Source organism: Cyprinodon variegatus, unplaced genomic scaffold (assembly GCF_000732505.1).
Source record: "Cyprinodon variegatus isolate N-32 unplaced genomic scaffold, C_variegatus-1.0 Scaffold80, whole genome shotgun sequence".
NCBI classification, from domain to species: domain Eukaryota; kingdom Metazoa; phylum Chordata; class Actinopteri; order Cyprinodontiformes; family Cyprinodontidae; genus Cyprinodon; species Cyprinodon variegatus.
Genome location: NW_015150533.1, coordinates 1,253,282 through 1,272,014, shown reverse-complemented (window position 1 = coordinate 1,272,014; position 18,733 = coordinate 1,253,282). Strand labels below are relative to the sequence as shown.

The window sequence follows — 18,733 nt, the reverse complement described above, 5'->3', positions numbered from 1 at the left end:
AAAGTACTCCAGAGTGTTGTTCAGCATGGGGGTGAGTAGAAAATGAAGGCTAATCATGTTTTGGGTGTACTATTCCTTTAAGATGAAATTAACCAAAAAATCTATTTCAATTGGACTTTTACACTATACAGAAAGTAGTGCAGCATTATGAGTTGAATAACTGTAGATGGGTTTGCCTTCAGGTCCATCAGGGTCTAAACACGCTTTAAGGGGAAAATCATCCCTACAGCCTGATATTTCCACCTCATTATTTTAGCCAATGGATAGATTGTTGGCTGATGGATTGCTGGCTGATGAAAATTGTTTTCCACTAGACATAGTCTCTTAAATGAAAGTCAGAGGGTTAATATTTGGTCTAATCTGGCCAGGTCACCCTTTCCCTCCCCTGTATACACCACCCAAACAGCTCTTCTTTTTTCCCCGCCATTCCATGAACGCTTGATTTGTGTAACGCACAACCAACTGGAAACAGATTCTCCCACCTGAGCTGTTGATCCCTAATGCTCTTGCAGGATTTTGTATGTAAAAGAGTTTTCTGCAGAATCGCCTGGAAGTTTCTGCCAAGGTATGTTCATGTTTAAAACTTATGTCTTCCCACTTTCCATGTTTGGGTTGATTAATGGGTTTGCAAGTTTCCATAAAGGTTGTTCTTACATATTTTCATTGGAGCAAAGCTTTTACTTTGCTTAAATCCTCAAAGAAAAAAAAATGGAGTGAGACCGCTTTCATAACATTAACTAATGGGAAAATATTGTCATGAAGCGGGACAAATTGACCCAGTAAGGTGAGACAGTCAGCAGGAAAGTTGAAAACTTTTTTCAAAATAAAGATAACCAAACAGAACAGACGCGTGCTCCTGTGGATCTGCAGCTCACAGCTACTGCAGGAGGGGAGCGGGGCACCTCCCAATCACCGACACTCTGGTTAAAGAGAAACACAGGTAAGTGACCATGAGCGTCTGAACAGGAGACGATTATCAGAGTGAGTCACTTACCTGGTTTAAGAGTTCAGTCCACCCTCTCAATCATAGGCAAGATAAGCCGATGCACTGCCAAAGAGAAGCAGCTCTGAGCCGTCCAGATCCTCCCCAATGTAGCAACCCCAGAGAGCAAGCAGGACTCCAGGACAGGAATTTAGATCAGACTTAAGTAGTTCTGGAATCCAGGAGCCCGCAGTCCTTTCAGGGGTTCCGATCCACACAGGAAGGTACAGATTCAGGTTCCAGGAATCCATTAGTGCGTGAAGGCAGGTTCAGAGTCCAGAGTCAGACAGGTGCAGAAGCGTGCCCACACAGACACGCACAGAAGCAGACAGGCAGGCTCAGATGCAGATGGGCAGGCTCAGTGATAGAGGAAAGCAGAGACGAGACGTGGAACCAGGATTTCAGCAGGACTTTAAACTAGTCTCCTCCTTGGAGCCAGGCTTACAGAAATAAAACTGTCCTTCTCCGTGTTCTGAGCCAAAACCCTGAGGGCTCCGCGGAAAAGGACCAGGCCATGATCAGAGGACAAGTCAAACACTAAAACCCTCTCACTGCACTGGCCGCCAGGAAACAGGACCTAAACCATAGAATAAACTAAACAGACAAACTAAAGGGCATAAACAAACAGACAGCAAACAAACACCAAACCATGATCTGGCCACTGTGGCTGGGCTGGACTGAATATAAGGCAGAACCTACAGGTGGATGAGATCAGAGATTATTAGGAACTGGGCAGAACTAGGCAGGTGAGTGAAATAAGCAATCAAGGCCAGCTATCAGAGCAGATCATGACAAATATATGCTGTGACTTTACAGGAATGCACCCATGTACAGATATGTAAAAAAAAAAAAAAAAAAAAAAAAAAAAAAAAAAAAAAGAAGAAGAAGGTTCTTATCCTTCGTTTGATTCAATTTTTCTTAACATTTAAAAAGTGAAAGTGGGAGGAGACCTTTAAGACCTACAATAACATTTGATCACTAGATTTGGAAACTTTATTTGAGATTTGGGTAATCTGCATCTAACAAGCAACAGATTCTCCCACCTTAGCTGATCCTCCAAGGTCTGAATCTCTTGGCTGCTTCTCTGAATAATGTTTTCTCTGTTCTGTCTGGCAATGGATAGTGATTTATTGGTGGATCCATACTCTTTCCAGTTAAGCATGGTTGATACTGTAGATCAGTGCTTTGATTTTTTTCAAAACATTTTATTTGTACATCCCATGTCCCTACAACTTTCCCCCTGACATTTCTGCTGTTTTTGATCTTTATATAACAGTTTAATTTAGAGGTGTGTCTATAACTCCAAATATGGTCTGTTTATGAATTAGATTGCAGTTAACTGGATGGATTGTATTTGTTTCTTATATACCGTAGCTTATGATGGGCTGAGTGCAAAGGTATGATCACATGTTTAATGCGTGTGTAGTTATGGAGCAAAAAAAACAGCCCTCTTCCTGGTTGGTTTCAAATTTCAATCCTTAAACAAGACTGTCAGTTAAAATTTAAAAACTATATATATATAGGGGATTTTATTCAGCCATCCGTGCCCACAAACTAAATAAAAATCTATTCTGCCTTGTGGTCAGAATAGAATAGAATGTGGTCCAATAATTTCCAAAAGAAAGCAAAGAGCTTTACATTGTTCACTCTGTATCACAAAAGCAAACCTGGATTGCTCATCATGAGAACAGGTAGACAGTCTATATTGACCTCAAAGGACATGATTCTTATGTGATGACAGTAAAGAACAGTCTGAGGCCTTGGTAATTTGCTGGCATTTCAACATTAAATTTAACAGAGGTTACCATACGTCTCCCATAAGCACTGGAGTAATTTCTTTAAAAAAAAACAGATGGAAGCATTCCCACCTTCTTTGCATTCTGATTAGGAAAAAAAAAACATTATCAACAGCAATACCAAAACATCACAAAACCCTATTTAGATCAGGATAAAAGTCAACAAAACTTTCCACATATCTATGTTCCTAATAAACAGCTTTGCTATGAAAAAAAATGGATCTGAACAATTGAACTAATTTAGCAAAAGAATTTTGTTTGTAAGCATCAATTAACCAGAATCTGAATCTCACTTTTTTGTGCACTGGTAGCAGTTAAATTAACCCAAACCTTATAACCTGATGTTATATAACAAGAGAAGTAGCTGTCTATCAGCCTGCTGTGCTCTGCACAAAGCAGAACCAGTGAATTAAGTCAGTTTTTGGACTTGTAAACAAATTGGAACATTTAAAATTTTAGGAGGAGCTGGTTTAAGGTTCTTTAAGACAGGGGTGTTCACGCTGGTCCTCAATGGCCTGTGTTTCGCATTTTTTAGATATCACAATGCATTTCTGATATATATGTTTGCAGAGCAGAGGGACTGCAAACAATTCTTGATGTCTTTCTCTAAATCGAATCTTAGAGGGCTTCTGTTCTGCTTCTTCTACATAGATGTGTCTCTGTATTAATGCACCAGACTCACACACTGTAGACCATGTATGGAGCTCTGTAGAGTGTGACTGCATGATAGGGACGCGTTCTAAATTCAGATGTAGCCCAATAAACACATGCAGGAAACCAACCCTCTCAATTATTAGATGATTGCCATCAATAAAAAAGTACATAACATTAGTTGATAAACAATAAGTGGTATGAGCTTTCTGTGAGGCATGTGACTGCAAATGACAGATTTACAACCAAGATTTCTAAAGAAGTTTCTGGCATGCTCAGGGGTGTTGTGTTGAGTTTTATCATCTCGTCTAACGTTTATCATGTCTTTCTATCTCCATACTTCTTCTTCCTGGATTGAGGAAGAAGTAGCATAGCAGGTTTCCATACAGGTTGCTGTTACATAATTTCATTAGAGCAAAGCTTTTACCTACCTTAAAAGCATGAAAGCAGTTGGGAAATAGACTACAAAAATGTCACCTAAATTATGCAAATAATTTCCATTAACTCAACAGGGAAAGCTGTGTTGTGATTGTACAGAAAGTCATCCCCCTGTCTAAAATACAACAATAAAAAAAAACAATGTTTTGTGTCCTTTGTTTCTTCTTTTCCTTTTTTTCTTTTTCAAGTCCTTAATAGTTGCAAGAGGGCACATGGATACATCTTTTTTTTACATGCAGTCAATTGCGACTTGCCCCACTGGCCAGGTAGACAACCCCCTATCAGAAGGGACCCTGCCAGTAAGGTTCCCTAGGTGCTTAAACACCCCCCTTACAGGGCTTTTGGAATATTTATGTCTGTTTTAATAATTATGATCATGAAGCGGGTCTAAGCCTTAAAAAAGTTGCTGACCCCACGCCTATGGCTATGTTTACACCACAGGTCTTGATACATAATTCTAATTTCTTGCTAGAATCCAATGTTTTTGGCATAGACTTTTATACTACTATTTATATGTCATTATCAAACTCCAGTATATCAGGATATTCAGGATACCAAAGCAACCCACACAAGCAAAAAAAGGAGTGTAGATGTCACTCAGCAACCCACCGTCTACAGAGGTAATGGTGAATCTTATGCTCTCTAGAGGCGTATAACAAAGCTTTATTAAAGGGGATGCCAGTGTCTCTTGGGCCATGGCAGCTGACGTAATGGCCCTATCATTAACAAAGGAGGAAAGTAAGAAAAGATGGCATATCTATTAAGAACGGTGGTTTGAAAAAGCAATCAGTGACTACTGCTGCAAAGAGTCTCTGTGTATGTGTAGTGGGAGCACTTGCAATGACGTAAGTCAGATAAAATGCAGCATGACCGTTTAGACATTGGCTACATTACCTCTACAGGACTTAATACTCAATTCCAATTATTTGTCAGATCTGATTTTTATTCTGTAGCTGTTCACATGACTGAAGTAGCTTGAATGTGCAGAAAAACAATAACATATCACATCCAACCATGCTTAGAGCATAAGTGACTGAGATGCAGAGAAGATCAATTACTGTACAAGAGGTGTCTAAGAGTCCTTTAGAGGGCAGCCTTTGAAGTCAGTGTCTATGGATGTTAAGCAGGGGAAATAGTCGGGTGATAACGCGGAAAAAGGATAGTGAGGAGGAAGAGAGCTGAACTCTTCATGATGGCTTTAACTGTGATGTAACACCTTAGAATCAACTAAGGTATTTGACGGTTTTACCATTCCAGATTGGATCAAAAACGTCAGATTCCATGTGACTTAGCCTGGTCACACAGTTATGAAAGAATCTCACCTGAGTCACTTCAGGTCAAAAGAATCAGACTGCACCACATTTGTCTGTGGTGTAGCAACTGATAATTATTAGATCCATTTCTGATTTAGGACCACTATAGAATGGGCTCCATTCAAATTTTGGAGGAGGTAAAAAAATCGGAATTGGGCGATTTAGACTGCTGTGAAAAAGTCAAATACCAGTGACATAGGGACAAAAGGATTGGATCTTGATTGTATTTGCCCGGAGTGTGAACTTAGCCTTTGAGACAGGGGGGCAAACAAAAACAAGGTAAAACTGTCGTGTTTTGTGCCAGACGAACTGCTAATCCATAAAGACCAGCTCTACTCATTATGATCCTTGCCAACATTAAATCACTCGACAACCAAACGGAAAATATTTAACTGTGGATCATCACACAATAGATGGACGGCTGTTTTTTTTTTTTTTTTCTTTTTTTTGCCTTTTTCTGCTGGTATAAACATGGTGGAGTACCTCCATGAGGCCAGGGCATCCAGACCTCACCTCTACATTCCGGCAAGGGGGAAATGATCTGACAGTGCCTCTGTCACCACTGCTGGACAGCCATTGCACCATGTTACACTGCTTCCAGCCATCAATGTTTGCTTTAAGGCATTTTTTATCTTACACATTAAATACCCAAAGCAGTGTGAATATGTTTGGGAATTCCTACAGAGAGCAGTCTATGAAAAGCCAGGAGGAGAGTCTGAACTTGTAGTTTCTTCAAACTAAAACACTTGGTAGCTAATGGAGCCAACAGCCTCAAGTACAGCGTGTTGTTAAGTTTGACAGCTGGCCTGTTGCTCTTCTCAGTTGTTATTTTTGTGCATTGTTTTAATGACACAAATTTAAATTATCCCCTGTTTAACTTGACTGCTTGCTTTTTGTAATGTGAGTATTAAGTATTGATACATTTTAAAACGGTGCCATGTAAAGATTCCAGTATGGTGTTTCTTACATATAACATGTTTGCATGAGCATATTTAGCATGTATCTTTTTTAAAGATATGATAAGTCTATTGCAATTTATATTCCTAATAAATGTGCTGTAATATCTTAGAATCTGGTAAGGTATTTCAAAATTTTGCCAAGCATTTAAAAAGATTACTAAACAAATTTATGTAGCTTTTGAAACAATCTAAAACTTTGGTTAATTTCACCCAGCATTTGGCTAGAAGAAATAAATTATAAAGTTAAAACAACCAATAATTGTTATTATTTCAACCAAACATTTGCTTAAAGACTTGTTATAAAATATGTGTGGTTGGAGTTATCCAAATTTGCAGTTAGTTCAACCCATAATAATTTGGAATATTATAGCCCATTCGTTGGGTTCTAATGAACCAGCCCATCTTGCCGGGTCAAATCGACCAATACTGGGCCAGTGCTATAATAGCCCTGCAGCTTAGCTGGAAATAACCAAGTTTGGCTTATTTCTGACCCACTTGTTTGTTTGATTCATAATAATTTCAGAACCACCTGGTATTTCATGCTGCATGATTTTATTTCAAAATGATATGAAATCAATATCACATCAACACTTGATTGTTTCGTAGCCCTCGTGGACTTGTTGGACACAATCAAATAAAATACATTACAATAGTGCTGACATAAGAGCCCATGAATATTTTTCACATACATAGATAAAAGTTCATCAAATAAAATACAAAACATTTAGCGACAGATACCAGGCCTTTTCACAGATTTTGCCAGATCAAAAACACCCTGAACTGTGTCGTCTTCATCAGCTTTGTTTTAAGGCAAGCTTTTAAAACCCTCTATAAAACCATCGGATATCAGTCTTTTCATGGTATGGTTAAAATGAATTTATTTACAAGTACATGTTTTTACATTCACACATTACAGTGACACCAGACATTTTTAGTTCTTCTGTATTGTTTCAGACATAATCAGCAAAAACAACCTGCGTGAAATTATTTTCTCTGTTTCTTTCTTCTGTATTGACCCTGTCATCATCTTCACCTGTCCCGTCATTTTCAACATTGCATACCCTCCTCCATCCTACTAAGCTCCTGTTGTAGTTGTTCTTTCTCATCCAGTATCCTCTCCTCATTAATAGCATTCAGCTGCTCTTCTATCATCTTCTTTTCTTTCTCTGTTTTTTCTGCCTTCTCTTCCTTCTTCATCCTCCAGTAGAAGGCCAGGTTTTTTTCAGGGTAAGTTACTTTGGCCAGCGGCAGTTTAAATATCCTCTTGGTCCCCGTTGTCAAGAGAAGGAATGTCAGAGCAGAGAGGCAGAAAGGCCAAGTGCATGCCGGCAGACCAAACTGGAATATATGGATACAGAATGAGATGCAAACAGATGGAAAATTATAGTGTAAGGTTTTCTGTGTGCTTACCCTGGACATGATATTAGCTATGGCTGAGCCGAGGTATGCACAGAAAAAAGCTGCAGAGAAGAAGAGGTCTTTCAAATAAAGTAATAAAACTAGCATGACTGCATAGCAGAAATACCAGATGTATGTTTGACTCAGCTGTTTACAGCTAACATTTTTTAGATGGAGGTTTTTATCTGTGCATATCTACTCACCGCATGTGATGGCAAGCAGGTGCACCTGCCAAGTCAGGGCGTAAAACATTCCTCCAATAGCGATGCAGGCTAACACACAATTATATCCCCACAAACCAAAATAAATGTCCTCGAAAGGAGCCGACAGAGCCAGACCTGTGAGAAAAAGAAATTAATTTACAAGCACATAAACATCAAATGTCAAGGAAACAGAGGCAGCACAGTGTTCTGTTGAACTCAATATTTGTGCTTTTTTGTGCTACTTCATAATATAACCTTAACAGTTATGTAGTGATTTGCAGAATATCTATACCCATTGAACATTTTCACCAATTACATTAAACTTATTTTATTTGTATTTGTGTATCTGACAAAGAAATGTCACATATTTGTAAAGTACAGTAAGAAAACATTCAGGGTCTAGTGGGGCGGTGAATAAATGAAAACTCCACTTTGAGATGTTTGTTTGAAAAATTACTCTGAAAAATTATTTATGCTTTTTCTTCCGCTCCACATATCTACTCTATTTTGAATATAAAAATTTGCTGAAATGTGAGAGCCTGCAGTCAGTACAGTTTGCCAAATTGTGCACTTTTAAACCTTGTTTATTCTTTAATGACATCACAACTTCTTCAATCTGTAAATACATAAGGTATCACATATAAAGTGTAATTTATTGTTGTTCTATCATCTGCATGCAAAGCCTTAGTTTAGATCCCTCACCTGACACCATGCCTGCAGCAGATCCTAGGATGGCGTGCGCACAAGTGATGGGTGAAGAGATGAAGAGGGAGATGATGAAGATCCCTCCGGTCCAAGGGTTGTCACAGCCATACACCTGGCCTATTCCCACTGGTACTGACCTGAACAGCTAAAAGAATTTTTAAAAAGATTAAAAAATGCAATCAATTATAATCTTAAAAAAACTTTTTAAGGCTTTTAAGACGGATATAACTTAAAAGGTCCTCTATAGCATATTAGTACATCAACATTTTATCTTGTTAGAAGTGAAGCAGCAAAACGAAACACAAGGAAAATGTGGTCTATTGCTGACCTTAGCCAGGTCAATTTCAGACCAGGTGATGTTGGGGAGCTCTGAGCGTGGCTGAATGAGGACTTGAGGGAAGTGGTGGTTATAGTGGCCGGTTGCAACCATGTGGAGACACACCAGGATGTTGAATGGAAGAGTGAACACTGGCAGATCCCAGCGGCTGTTAATGGATGCCAGGGCACTGGACACAATTGGGCTAAAACACAACAAACAGAATATTACTTATTGAATGAATTCAGGAAAATGAAGTGCATCTTTTTCTAATATGAACACCCAAACCACCGATTTCCCTTTGACTGAATGAAACAGGATTGAATGCACAACTCTGAGATATATGATGAGTGGCACTTATTTCTGAAATAACCAAATACCTATGATGCTTTCATAGTCAATGGTTCAGACTGGGTAAGGACTTGAGCCTAGTGATATGAAAGATAGATGGAGTGCATGCCAGCACAAATTATATCTAAATGTAAATTTAGGTAGTTTCACCAGATATTTACTTTGAAACTTCATCTAATATACATTGTTTGTTTTTCTGAAAATGAAAGCTCAAAATCATGATATTCTTATCTTGAAAATTGAGAAACAAGCTGGAAAATGTTTTTAAAATAAAATAAACATACTGATTTGGCTTAGAAAATAGGTACCACGAGGAAAACAAAAAAAAATCCCTTCATCAAAAAGTTGAAGCCTGGTTTGACAATGGATAAATCTTGTTTCTTGCTCCCTTATTATAGCTACTTACCACATCATAGACATAAAGATGTTAGGCAGCAGAAGCCACCAGTACCAGTCTCCTGCATTGGAGAACACAGCCATCAGGAGACCCACCAGGATGCCGTTGTACCCGTAAAGTCCTGCAGCTATTGCACCCCTAAGAGAAAGCAATAGCAACTGATCAATGCAACCTAATTTTATTTAGGAAATTATTTTTTTAATCTATCAAATTGATTTATTCAAATTATGTACTTTTCTTACCGGCTTTGTTGCAGAATGAGAGCAGAAATGGTTGCAAAGAGAGTCCCAACAAAACCATTGAGAGCCCACCAATAGTTTTGTAAAATGAGGCCAGCAAAAATGATAAGGCCACTCAGAGGGTTGTTAACAAACATCACCTGGGACGCTCCACGCAGAACCCAGTCCAGCAGCTGCAGCAAGATAAACTGTTCTGGAAAGAGCAGGGAAAAAATATTACCTCGAGGAACAGTTGACAAAATACAAGATGAAGGGTTGGAAATGCTTATAGGTTGCAGCCAATTTTAAGGACAGGGTGTTCTCTATTTTGTACATCAGCACTGTTTTGTTATTAAAACATAGGAAGATGTAGTAAGTTGAACTTACTCTCCATCCATTTTCCAAACACCTCCATGTCTCCTGAGAAGTAGGAGACACCTTTGAGAAAGCGCGCCCAGGCCTTGTGTAGACATGATTCCTCTGTGGGCTGTGATTTGCCCTCAATCCCGTCTTCCTGGGAGGGGTTGCACTCAGGAAAGGCCATGAGGGGATGGAGCTCCTGCATTCAAAAGTGTGATATTAATTAAACTGGATCCTTTTACTTAATTCAATTCAGTTTATTTATATAGTGCCAATTTACAACACATGTAATCTCAAGGCACTTTTCAGAGACAGTACAGATTGGTTAAAATTTTCTAACAAAAAAAACAGTTGAGTGCATTGAGTCATTGAACTGCTACACATGCTCCTTCAATGTAGATGAGCTTAAATTACATAATGCACACAAACTTACGAAAAGGACTGGAGCAGCGTAGCTGTTTGGTGAAGAAGTGGATCTGCTGATATTCTTGTGAATATCCTAAGAAAAGAGAAGAGAATTTTAAAAGTGCTAAGTAGATGTAGAGTTACTCCTTTATCACTTAATGCGTTCAATCTAAATTACCATTTTGATTTTTAAAGAAGAATGACAGCCCCTAATTATCTAAAGGATGTGTTTTTTTTATTTTCATTTATTTATGTCTTACATACGAGGACTCTTGTACAAAAGATACTCATTAAGTCTTACCAACTTTCAAGTGGTGCGTGTATCACACGAATGAACCCTGATAGGATTAATAATAATAATCCCTTATTGTCCTAGAAATGAAAACCAAACAGAGCAAGTTTCTTATCTCCAGAAAAGGAGAGAGAGAACAGACAGAGGATGAGAACCCTTGAAAAGTCTGTACTCAACTCTGCCAGAACCTTTCTTTTCTGCTGCTTTTATTACCGGACTTCAAAGGAATAAGAAGAGCGGTCAAAAGTTACCAGGAGGGGTCAGAAGTTATCAGAGGTGTCAAAAGTACCCATATTTGGAACTTAAGTAGAAGTATAGCAGCTTAAATACACTCTGGTAAAAGTATCAACTTGACCTCTTTACTCAAGTAAAAGCGAAAAAGTATGTGCTCCAAAAACTACTTAAATTTTAAAAGTATAAAGTAACCTTTAAAAGAAACAGCCAGATGCCACTATATGAATTGAAAGCTCTATTTTTTGGCTATTTCGAAAAATTCTTTGAGATACGGCCAAGGATGAGGGAGGTCTTGTTGGTCTCCATCTCCATCTCCCGATACGCTCTCGTCTGTGTCCGACCTTTCAGACATTTCTTTTTCTGAATCCAACATTGTAGCATGGCATATACAATTCGCATTTGCAGTTTGAAGAACACCTGCTTGCTTCTGATGATTTCCTTTAGCTAACCAATGAGTGTTTGCGTTATATGACTCATCAATTAAACTAGTTTTCACTAGATGTGGATGGCACCAATGATCTGCATTGGATGGCGCACATGACGTGAAACAAGTATTTATAAATATTAGGCTTTACTTTGCGCAGGCTGTCTGGAGCTCTGCAGGGTGGGGCAGAGCGGAGACAGAGGATTGGGGATTGAGGGGTAACAGGAGAAGTGGGGCAAGTGTCATTTAGACACTGTCATCAGACAACATGCAATAATTTATAATTGTTTTAAATCAGGTTGGGTCCGGATTAGCCAGCAGGTGGGTCTGGATCCGGACCGTGGTCTGCTAATCCCTGACCTCTGCATTAAACAGAAGCCAAGAGTAACGAGTAACCTTTGAATTAAAAATGTGAGGAATAGAAAGTACAGATACTTGTGTAAAAATGTAATGAGTAGAAGTCAGAAGTAGGAAGCAAATAATTAATGGAGCAAATAATTAATGGAGTAAAGTATAGATACCTAAAAAGTGTACTTAAGTACAGTAACGAAGTAATTGTACTTCGTTACTTGACACCTCTGGAAGTTATTAGTCACCTACGGCAGCATAGCTGGATAATACCAGGCCCTGAGAGAAATATTTGCTCTCCTCTTTTAGAACAACACTTAACATTCCTGGGCCAGATGTTTGTAACTTGAAATAAAATTAAAGCTGCGAGCGGCATTGGGATGCCCTTGCAGCTCAGCACCGCTCGGACTATCACAACCATGGGAGCCAAGCAACTACCCCCTCCTTTCCCCTTCCCAGCCAGCAAAAAAAGTTCAACACTTCACCTCTGGACCAGCTGAAGACAACCACAGCTTTGGTCAGGAAGAGTTAAACTAGGGATAAAATATAATATCTGGGACAAATCTCATCTGTCGGATAGATGCCATGGCCATCTCAGTTGGTGGGTCTAAAGTGATGTCACCACATGACAATGTAAGCTTTCGTTGTGTCTACACATTGACTGCATATTTGCTTAGAGACATCAAGTGAGATGATGTTTGGGACTTCAATCTTTCGGGATATAGTTGCATCTACGTCTTATATTTTATTCTTGTTTCTACACAGTCATAAAAAAGCAAAGCTTTAAGTTAAACTTGAACTGAAATATCATTAGTATAAGTTTGTGGTCCAACAGTTCTATTTGCTTTACTGCCTGCTTCTATGATGTCTTTACCCCCTAATAGTTTATATTCCATTACTAGTCACTTGTATTTTATTGTCTAATTAATGTAAAGCATTTTGAATTGGCTCCCATCCACTGCCACCTCCTTGCTTCTTCCAGCAAGCCAATAAGTTCCAGACTTCACCATTAGATGAACAGTGGACATCCAAAGCTTTAGTCAGCAAGGTTTAAACTGTAGTTAAAAGACATTACCTGGCACAAAGTACTCTGAATTGTTTTTGCACTGATTTGTGGTCAAACACTAAGTTATTCTCAATGTGAACATCAACAGTATGTTCTTATAAAAACGTTTTTATTATGCCTATTATAGAGGAGAAAACACATTAATTCCAGATATCCAGCATCTTTGAGCTGTATCAAAAAATACTACATGGCTTAAATAAGTAAACACCATTCTGTGTAAAGGGTTTAACAGAAATGTCATTTTATAAATAAAGAGGCTTTAATTTATCCTGTCTTTACAGAAATATATTTGTAAAATGTTGAGATTGTTGAGAAAATTCAAACATTTTCCAAGTTATTATCTTAATATATATATTTTCAAAAGAGGGAGAAACAGCACCCTCAAAAGCCACTGAAAAGCAGTATCACACCCTATTCAAAACTATAAAAAATCATTAAAAATCAAAAATGACAAGGATTACATCCTGCATATCCTAGAATTTTTTTAGATGCTTTACTAAATAGTTCAAAGAAAGAAACTCTTAAACCTGAAAGCCATATACTCAGGCAGGTGGAAGTCCCCATAAGATGCTCAAATATCAACAGATTCATTCCAAACTTGGGAATATCGACTGATATCAAAGGATACATAACTGGTATAACTTTGGCTTGGATTGTTTTAAAACTGAAAAACAACAATTTCCTGTGAACACAAATTTCTGAAAAATCAAAGTGATGGACTTTAAAGAGGAGCTGTGTTTCGTTTACCACCAAACAACAAGTTAAAGGAATCTATTCTAAAAATACTAGGTCTTTTGGGCAAACGGATGATTTTTTTAGAAATATTTTAGCAAACTAATTCTCTTGTTGTTTGATTTAAAATGGCCAACTCCCTGTGGGGTTTAGACCATGGCTCCAATTCAAATTTTTGTGGGTGCTGGGCTCATACAGATGTGTGCCAAATTTTATGATCCTTAGAAAGAGTTGGTCAGTGCAAATGGCCAACGAATGCCTAAGAACGCAAACTTTCGAAAAGTCAGAGTGACAGACTCTAAAGAAGGGCGTTTGCCATGTTAACCAACTTACAACATGCTCTGAAAGGAACCTATTTTGAAACTTTCAGCTCATTTGGATGAAAGGCTGATTTTTTTATTTTTTTATTTTCTGAAAACAGGTCAATCCTTTTTCAACAGGCTCAAAATGGCTGATGGTTTTAATTTCTTTTATTCTAGGGGGTGCTGTTGTTAAATTAAGCCCCACCCACAGAATATTGCTCTGTATTCCTGTTTGAGGTTGGACTAGGATCATCTCTTGTGATTTTGGTGCAGATCTGAAAATTAAGGAGGAAATGAGAGCCAATCCTATTTTAATGGCGAAAGGCCTCACTTTGCCAGGTCGGCATGGCAACAGTTTTAAACTAAAACTCTTCGATTAGACCATCGTGTTTTCTGACTTCTGACCTAGTTTCAAGGTGATGAGGTCAAAAATGACAAAAAGGGACCCTCCCAAGTGAAAAAGTGATGGGGCTTTGATGATGTCATCATTTGTCCAGCCAGTATCGTAAAGTAACTAAAGGCCCTAGGAGGAGATAGTTAAAGTTCGACGTCAACAAAATGTAAAAATTTGACCCATAATGGCTGACTTCCTGTAGGTTTTAGAGCATACCTCCAAGAGACTTTTCATGATTTGTCGAGATCTACTTACCTGCCAAATCAAATGGCAGCGACATGCGGTTTTCCCCATCTCACTTTAGGGGGCGCTGTAGAGCCATTTGGTCACACCCATTTTGAAATCCATTGAAATACATACATTTTCGCAGGGGGGCAATTTACTGCCAAGTTTGGTGAGTTTTTGAACATGTTAAAGCCTAAAAAAAGCCCTTTCTTTTGTAATAAATACTACAGATACAATAGATCTAATGATAAGATATACATTTTTCTAACAAACCCTTTGCAGCCTCCCATTCATAGAGCCCTTTTACATTAATATAGTGATACAGGAACAGAGCCACCTGCATTATGAGAGCCTCCACCCACCAAGAACACAGACTGTTTAGCCTTCTAACATCACATAAAAGGCTCTGACACCATCAGGGCAAAAGCAGGAAGGCTGAAATGCAGCATCTTTCTAGAAACTAAGAGAATCAGGAAGAACAACCCTGAGCTCTGATGCTGCACTAAACTCAAACCATAACAGCAAAATATTTAAATCTTATTTTACTACTGTGTACATTTACCGTTGTATATTTTTATATATCTGTTTGTATTTTTAGTATTTTATGCTTTTTATGTTTATACATACAGTTTCAGGAAAATATTAGACTATGCTTTTTGATCTTTTCATTTGTGCTGATTGTAGGTAATATACTTTTACAACAGGGTAATAAAGAAAAAGGAGTGGTATAATCCATTTTTTCATTATAGTGTATATTTTATACCTGCTGCTTCTATCTAAGCAATCTGCCGCAAGAAAAGCCCATTATTGGCTCTGTTTTTCCTCATTTTGCACCCCTTCTCTTTTCTGTTAATGCAATCTAATGCCCCTTAGTTTTTTTTTTTTTTTTATGTTAACAAGCAGATGACAATAAAGACCTTTAAAAATGTCAGTGTGTAGCTCTGTCACAGTGAAGATGTCCTTGAAATATGAATAAGAAAATATTCTTCCCCTGACTTTATCAACATGAAGAGATTAAATATTAACTTACTGTTTCAATAAAATCTTACTGTTTCCTTCCTATTTCGTTATCTTTTAATGATAATGTATTAAAAACATTTATCCAAGCATCAGAACAATAAGCCTGAATATTTTCTTGTATCTATTATAAATATTAGCTCTCTATAATAACTTTCTTAATCTGTATTTCAATCATTTTCCTTTCTGTATGCACTTTGCACACTTCAGTGAGCATTGAAAACATACCCCTACCTTTGTGCTGTGCGATCCAGTCATATGTCTCAGGGTAAGCCAAGGCTGCATGCAATGCAAGCTTCTTTTAAGCTGGATACCCAACAGCTGCAGCAGCCTTTATACCGAAAGGGCATGAGACAGAAACTCCACCTCCCACCTCTTTGTTTCTTGTGGGTAAAAATTATAGGATACAATAACTTTTTGACTCTTTTAAATATCCGAAGACACTGAATGAGAATTTAAAACATCTCTTTCTGAGTTTCATCACTATGTACATATGGCAAGTTGGAATTCAGGCTCCTTCATCTGAAAAGTGCTTTAAGTAAAATGTTGATGCTGTCAAACATAACCCACTAAGATTTTTTGTATTAAAAATAATTATGTAGAGCATATATTGTTTGTCTACGTGATGTTATGGATAAACTGTAGAATATATTCAGAAGATTTATATAATCAAATTTTTTTAAGCAAAAGGGGCATTATCTGAAGAATTTTTGCAAAGCGCCTGAAAGAATCTAACACAAGACAGAAAATACTGAGATTTATGGTGTAATTAAAAGAGGAATGAGGTATAAACTGGTCCAGGGAATTACATCACACTCTACTTCTCTCGATCTTTCTAGGAATGTATTAGAAAGCTGTGTTTCATAAGGAGCAGGGAGAGATTTAACATTTTTTTAATTCACTTTTCAAATTACAATCTAGTTGATCACATTTAATGCATTACTAGATACTTCCAGAACTGAAATTGAATTGTTGAATAACTCTCTACCATCACAGCCAAAAAACACAATATCTTTACTAAGATAATACACAGCCTCCTGTGACACTGGATGTTCTCACCATAGGAGATCTGCCCTTCTTTTACTGGAGTTTCCAAGTAGTTAAGTAACAAGTCTGGTGTTACAATATTGCTAACATTTAGGCCAAGGTGGCATGTAAATACCACTTTTTACTCTGACATAATAGTTCATTGATAGGAAAAAAGTAACCAACAAAATGCTACTCAGATCCAGATATTAGAGTGATTTCAAGAGCTTGGGTAACATTAACTACTGTTTAGGTTAAGTAAAAACAAGGAGCCAGAAGTTCCCTGAGTAGATCAGACACCATTAAATGCATAAATGCAGATAGAGAGCTTATCTGACAACAAGGAAATACTGTAAAACAAGTAAATTGGCTTGCAGGTGGCGCTGTGCTTAGCAAGCACAACCCATGTACAGAGACCTTAGTCCTTGACGCGGGTGACCCATGTTCGAATCCGGCCTGTGATCCTTTCCCACATGTCTACCCCTCTCTCATACCCCCCCCTTCCTAAAAAGTCCCCACAAAAAAAAAAAAAAAAAAAAAAAACAAGTAAATCTTGAGTAGTAATTTCTAACTACCTTCAGCAACTGCAATGCTACAGCAACCTTCAGCAACTGCAATGCTACAGTCCACACCAATGATTCTCCCTGCAAGAATTTTTAACCCAAATATTTTATGTAATTAAACACATTCAAATCATCTGGGTTTATAAAGGCACCTTCTTCAGCTGTGACTCATTTGCCAGCATAGATCTTCTGCTTTGTTCACAACCAACAGCTTCAGCTTATCAACAATCTGTCTAGCAACACATACTATAAACAGAATTGATTTGGATGATTGTTATGCAGCAGTTAAAAGCCATTCATTGAAATTCATTGAATAATAATGTAATAATAAAATGCACATTTGGTCAAAAAGCGTTGCAACAGGTTTGTCTTTATACAAACTGTATTCTTCTGGTCTGATTTTGAAAACAAGGAGGAAAGAAAAACCATAATGTTGGTCCCCCAGACCGATGCTGACATCTTGTGGAGATACATTTGTCAGTGATTTGAATCCAAATTCTGATTTTCACCTACAGTGCTTTGCAAAAGTATCAGACTTTTCAAACTTTTGCCTCATTTCAGGCTACAAACATAAAGATGGTAAATTATAATTATTTGCAAAGAATGAACAATGAGAGGCACACAATCATGAAGAGAAACAACATTTATTGAACATTTCAAACTTTTTTAAGAAATAAAAACTGAAGAGTGGGGCATGCGAAAACTATTGGCCTCTTTCAGTGCAGCAAACTGAGTTAGGTGAGAATCTCTGAATTATCTAATGTTGATCTAAATGACTGATGATGATAAATAGAATCCAATTGTGTGTAATCAAGACCATGAAGAACAAGGAACACACCAGGCAGGTCTAAGGTACTGTTGTGGAGAAATTTAAAGCCAGATTTGGATACAAATAGATTCCCCAAGCTTTAAACATCCCAAAGAGCACTGTGTAAGCGATAATATATAAATGGAAGGAGTATCAGACCACTGCAAATCTATGAGGATACCTCTAAACTTTCAGCTCAAACAAGGAGAGGATTGATCAGAGAAGCAGGCATGAGGCCCATGATTAATCTGGATGAACTGCAGAGATCTACAGCTGAAGTGGGAGACTCTGTTCATATAACAACAATAGGTCATATACTGCACACATCTAACCTTTATGGAAGAAGCCATTTTTTAAAGATGGTAGTAACAAGTCTTGTTTAAAGATTGCCACAAGCCACCTGGGAGTCCCAGCAAACATGTGAAAGAAGGTGCTCTGATCAGATGAAGCCAAAATCAAACTTTTTCGACATCAATGCAAAAATACAGGACCATTCTGGAAGAAAAAACTGTTGGAGCCTAGAAAAGATCTGAGACTGGGACGGAGACCGGGGAAACATGGAGCAGAATCTACATTGGAATGATTCACAAATAAACATATCCAGGTGTTAGAATGGCCAACTCAAAGTCCAGACCTGAATCTAATCCAGAATCTGTGGAAAGAACTAAAAACAGCTGTTCACAAACACACGCCATTCAACCTCACTGAGCTCCAGTTGTTTTGCGGGAAGAATGGGCAAAAATGTCAGTCTCTCGATGTGCAAACCGGTGGCAACATACCCCATGCAACTTGCATCACTAACCACAGCAA

At 37.9% G+C, this 18,733-nt stretch overlaps 1 protein-coding gene across 1 annotated transcript; it reads right to left on the bottom strand.

Moving 5' to 3' along the window:
• Window positions 1-6,742: 6,742 nt before the first annotated feature.
• Window positions 6,743-15,815, bottom strand: LOC107083670 (urea transporter 2-like). Its single transcript, XM_015373061.1, has 10 exons — window positions 15,761-15,815; window positions 10,521-10,586; window positions 10,115-10,286; window positions 9,752-9,941; window positions 9,519-9,647; window positions 8,774-8,966; window positions 8,443-8,590; window positions 7,741-7,875; window positions 7,550-7,599; window positions 6,743-7,477 (listed from the first exon to the last, which is right to left on the bottom strand). The coding sequence occupies exons 1-10, from the start codon at window positions 15,809-15,811 to the stop codon at window positions 7,187-7,189; spliced, it is 1,425 nt and encodes a 474-aa protein (XP_015228547.1). The 5' UTR covers window positions 15,812-15,815; the 3' UTR covers window positions 6,743-7,186.
• Between the last annotated feature and the right edge of the window lie 2,918 nt (window positions 15,816-18,733).

What these genes read in the sequence shown, in the direction of transcription:
- LOC107083670 (XM_015373061.1), bottom strand. Translation starts at nt 15,811, where the DNA reads ATGCAGCCTTGGCTTACCCTGAGACATATGACTGGATCGCACAGCACA. An exon ending in ACGCTGCTCCAGTCCTTTTC is followed by an intron (nt 10,287 to 10,520) that starts GTAAGTTTGTGT and finishes TTTTGAATGCAG; the next exon opens with GAGCTCCATCCCCTCATGGC. An exon ending in TAGCTAATATCATGTCCAGG is followed by an intron (nt 7,478 to 7,549) that starts GTAAGCACACAG and finishes CATATATTCCAG; the next exon opens with TTTGGTCTGCCGGCATGCAC.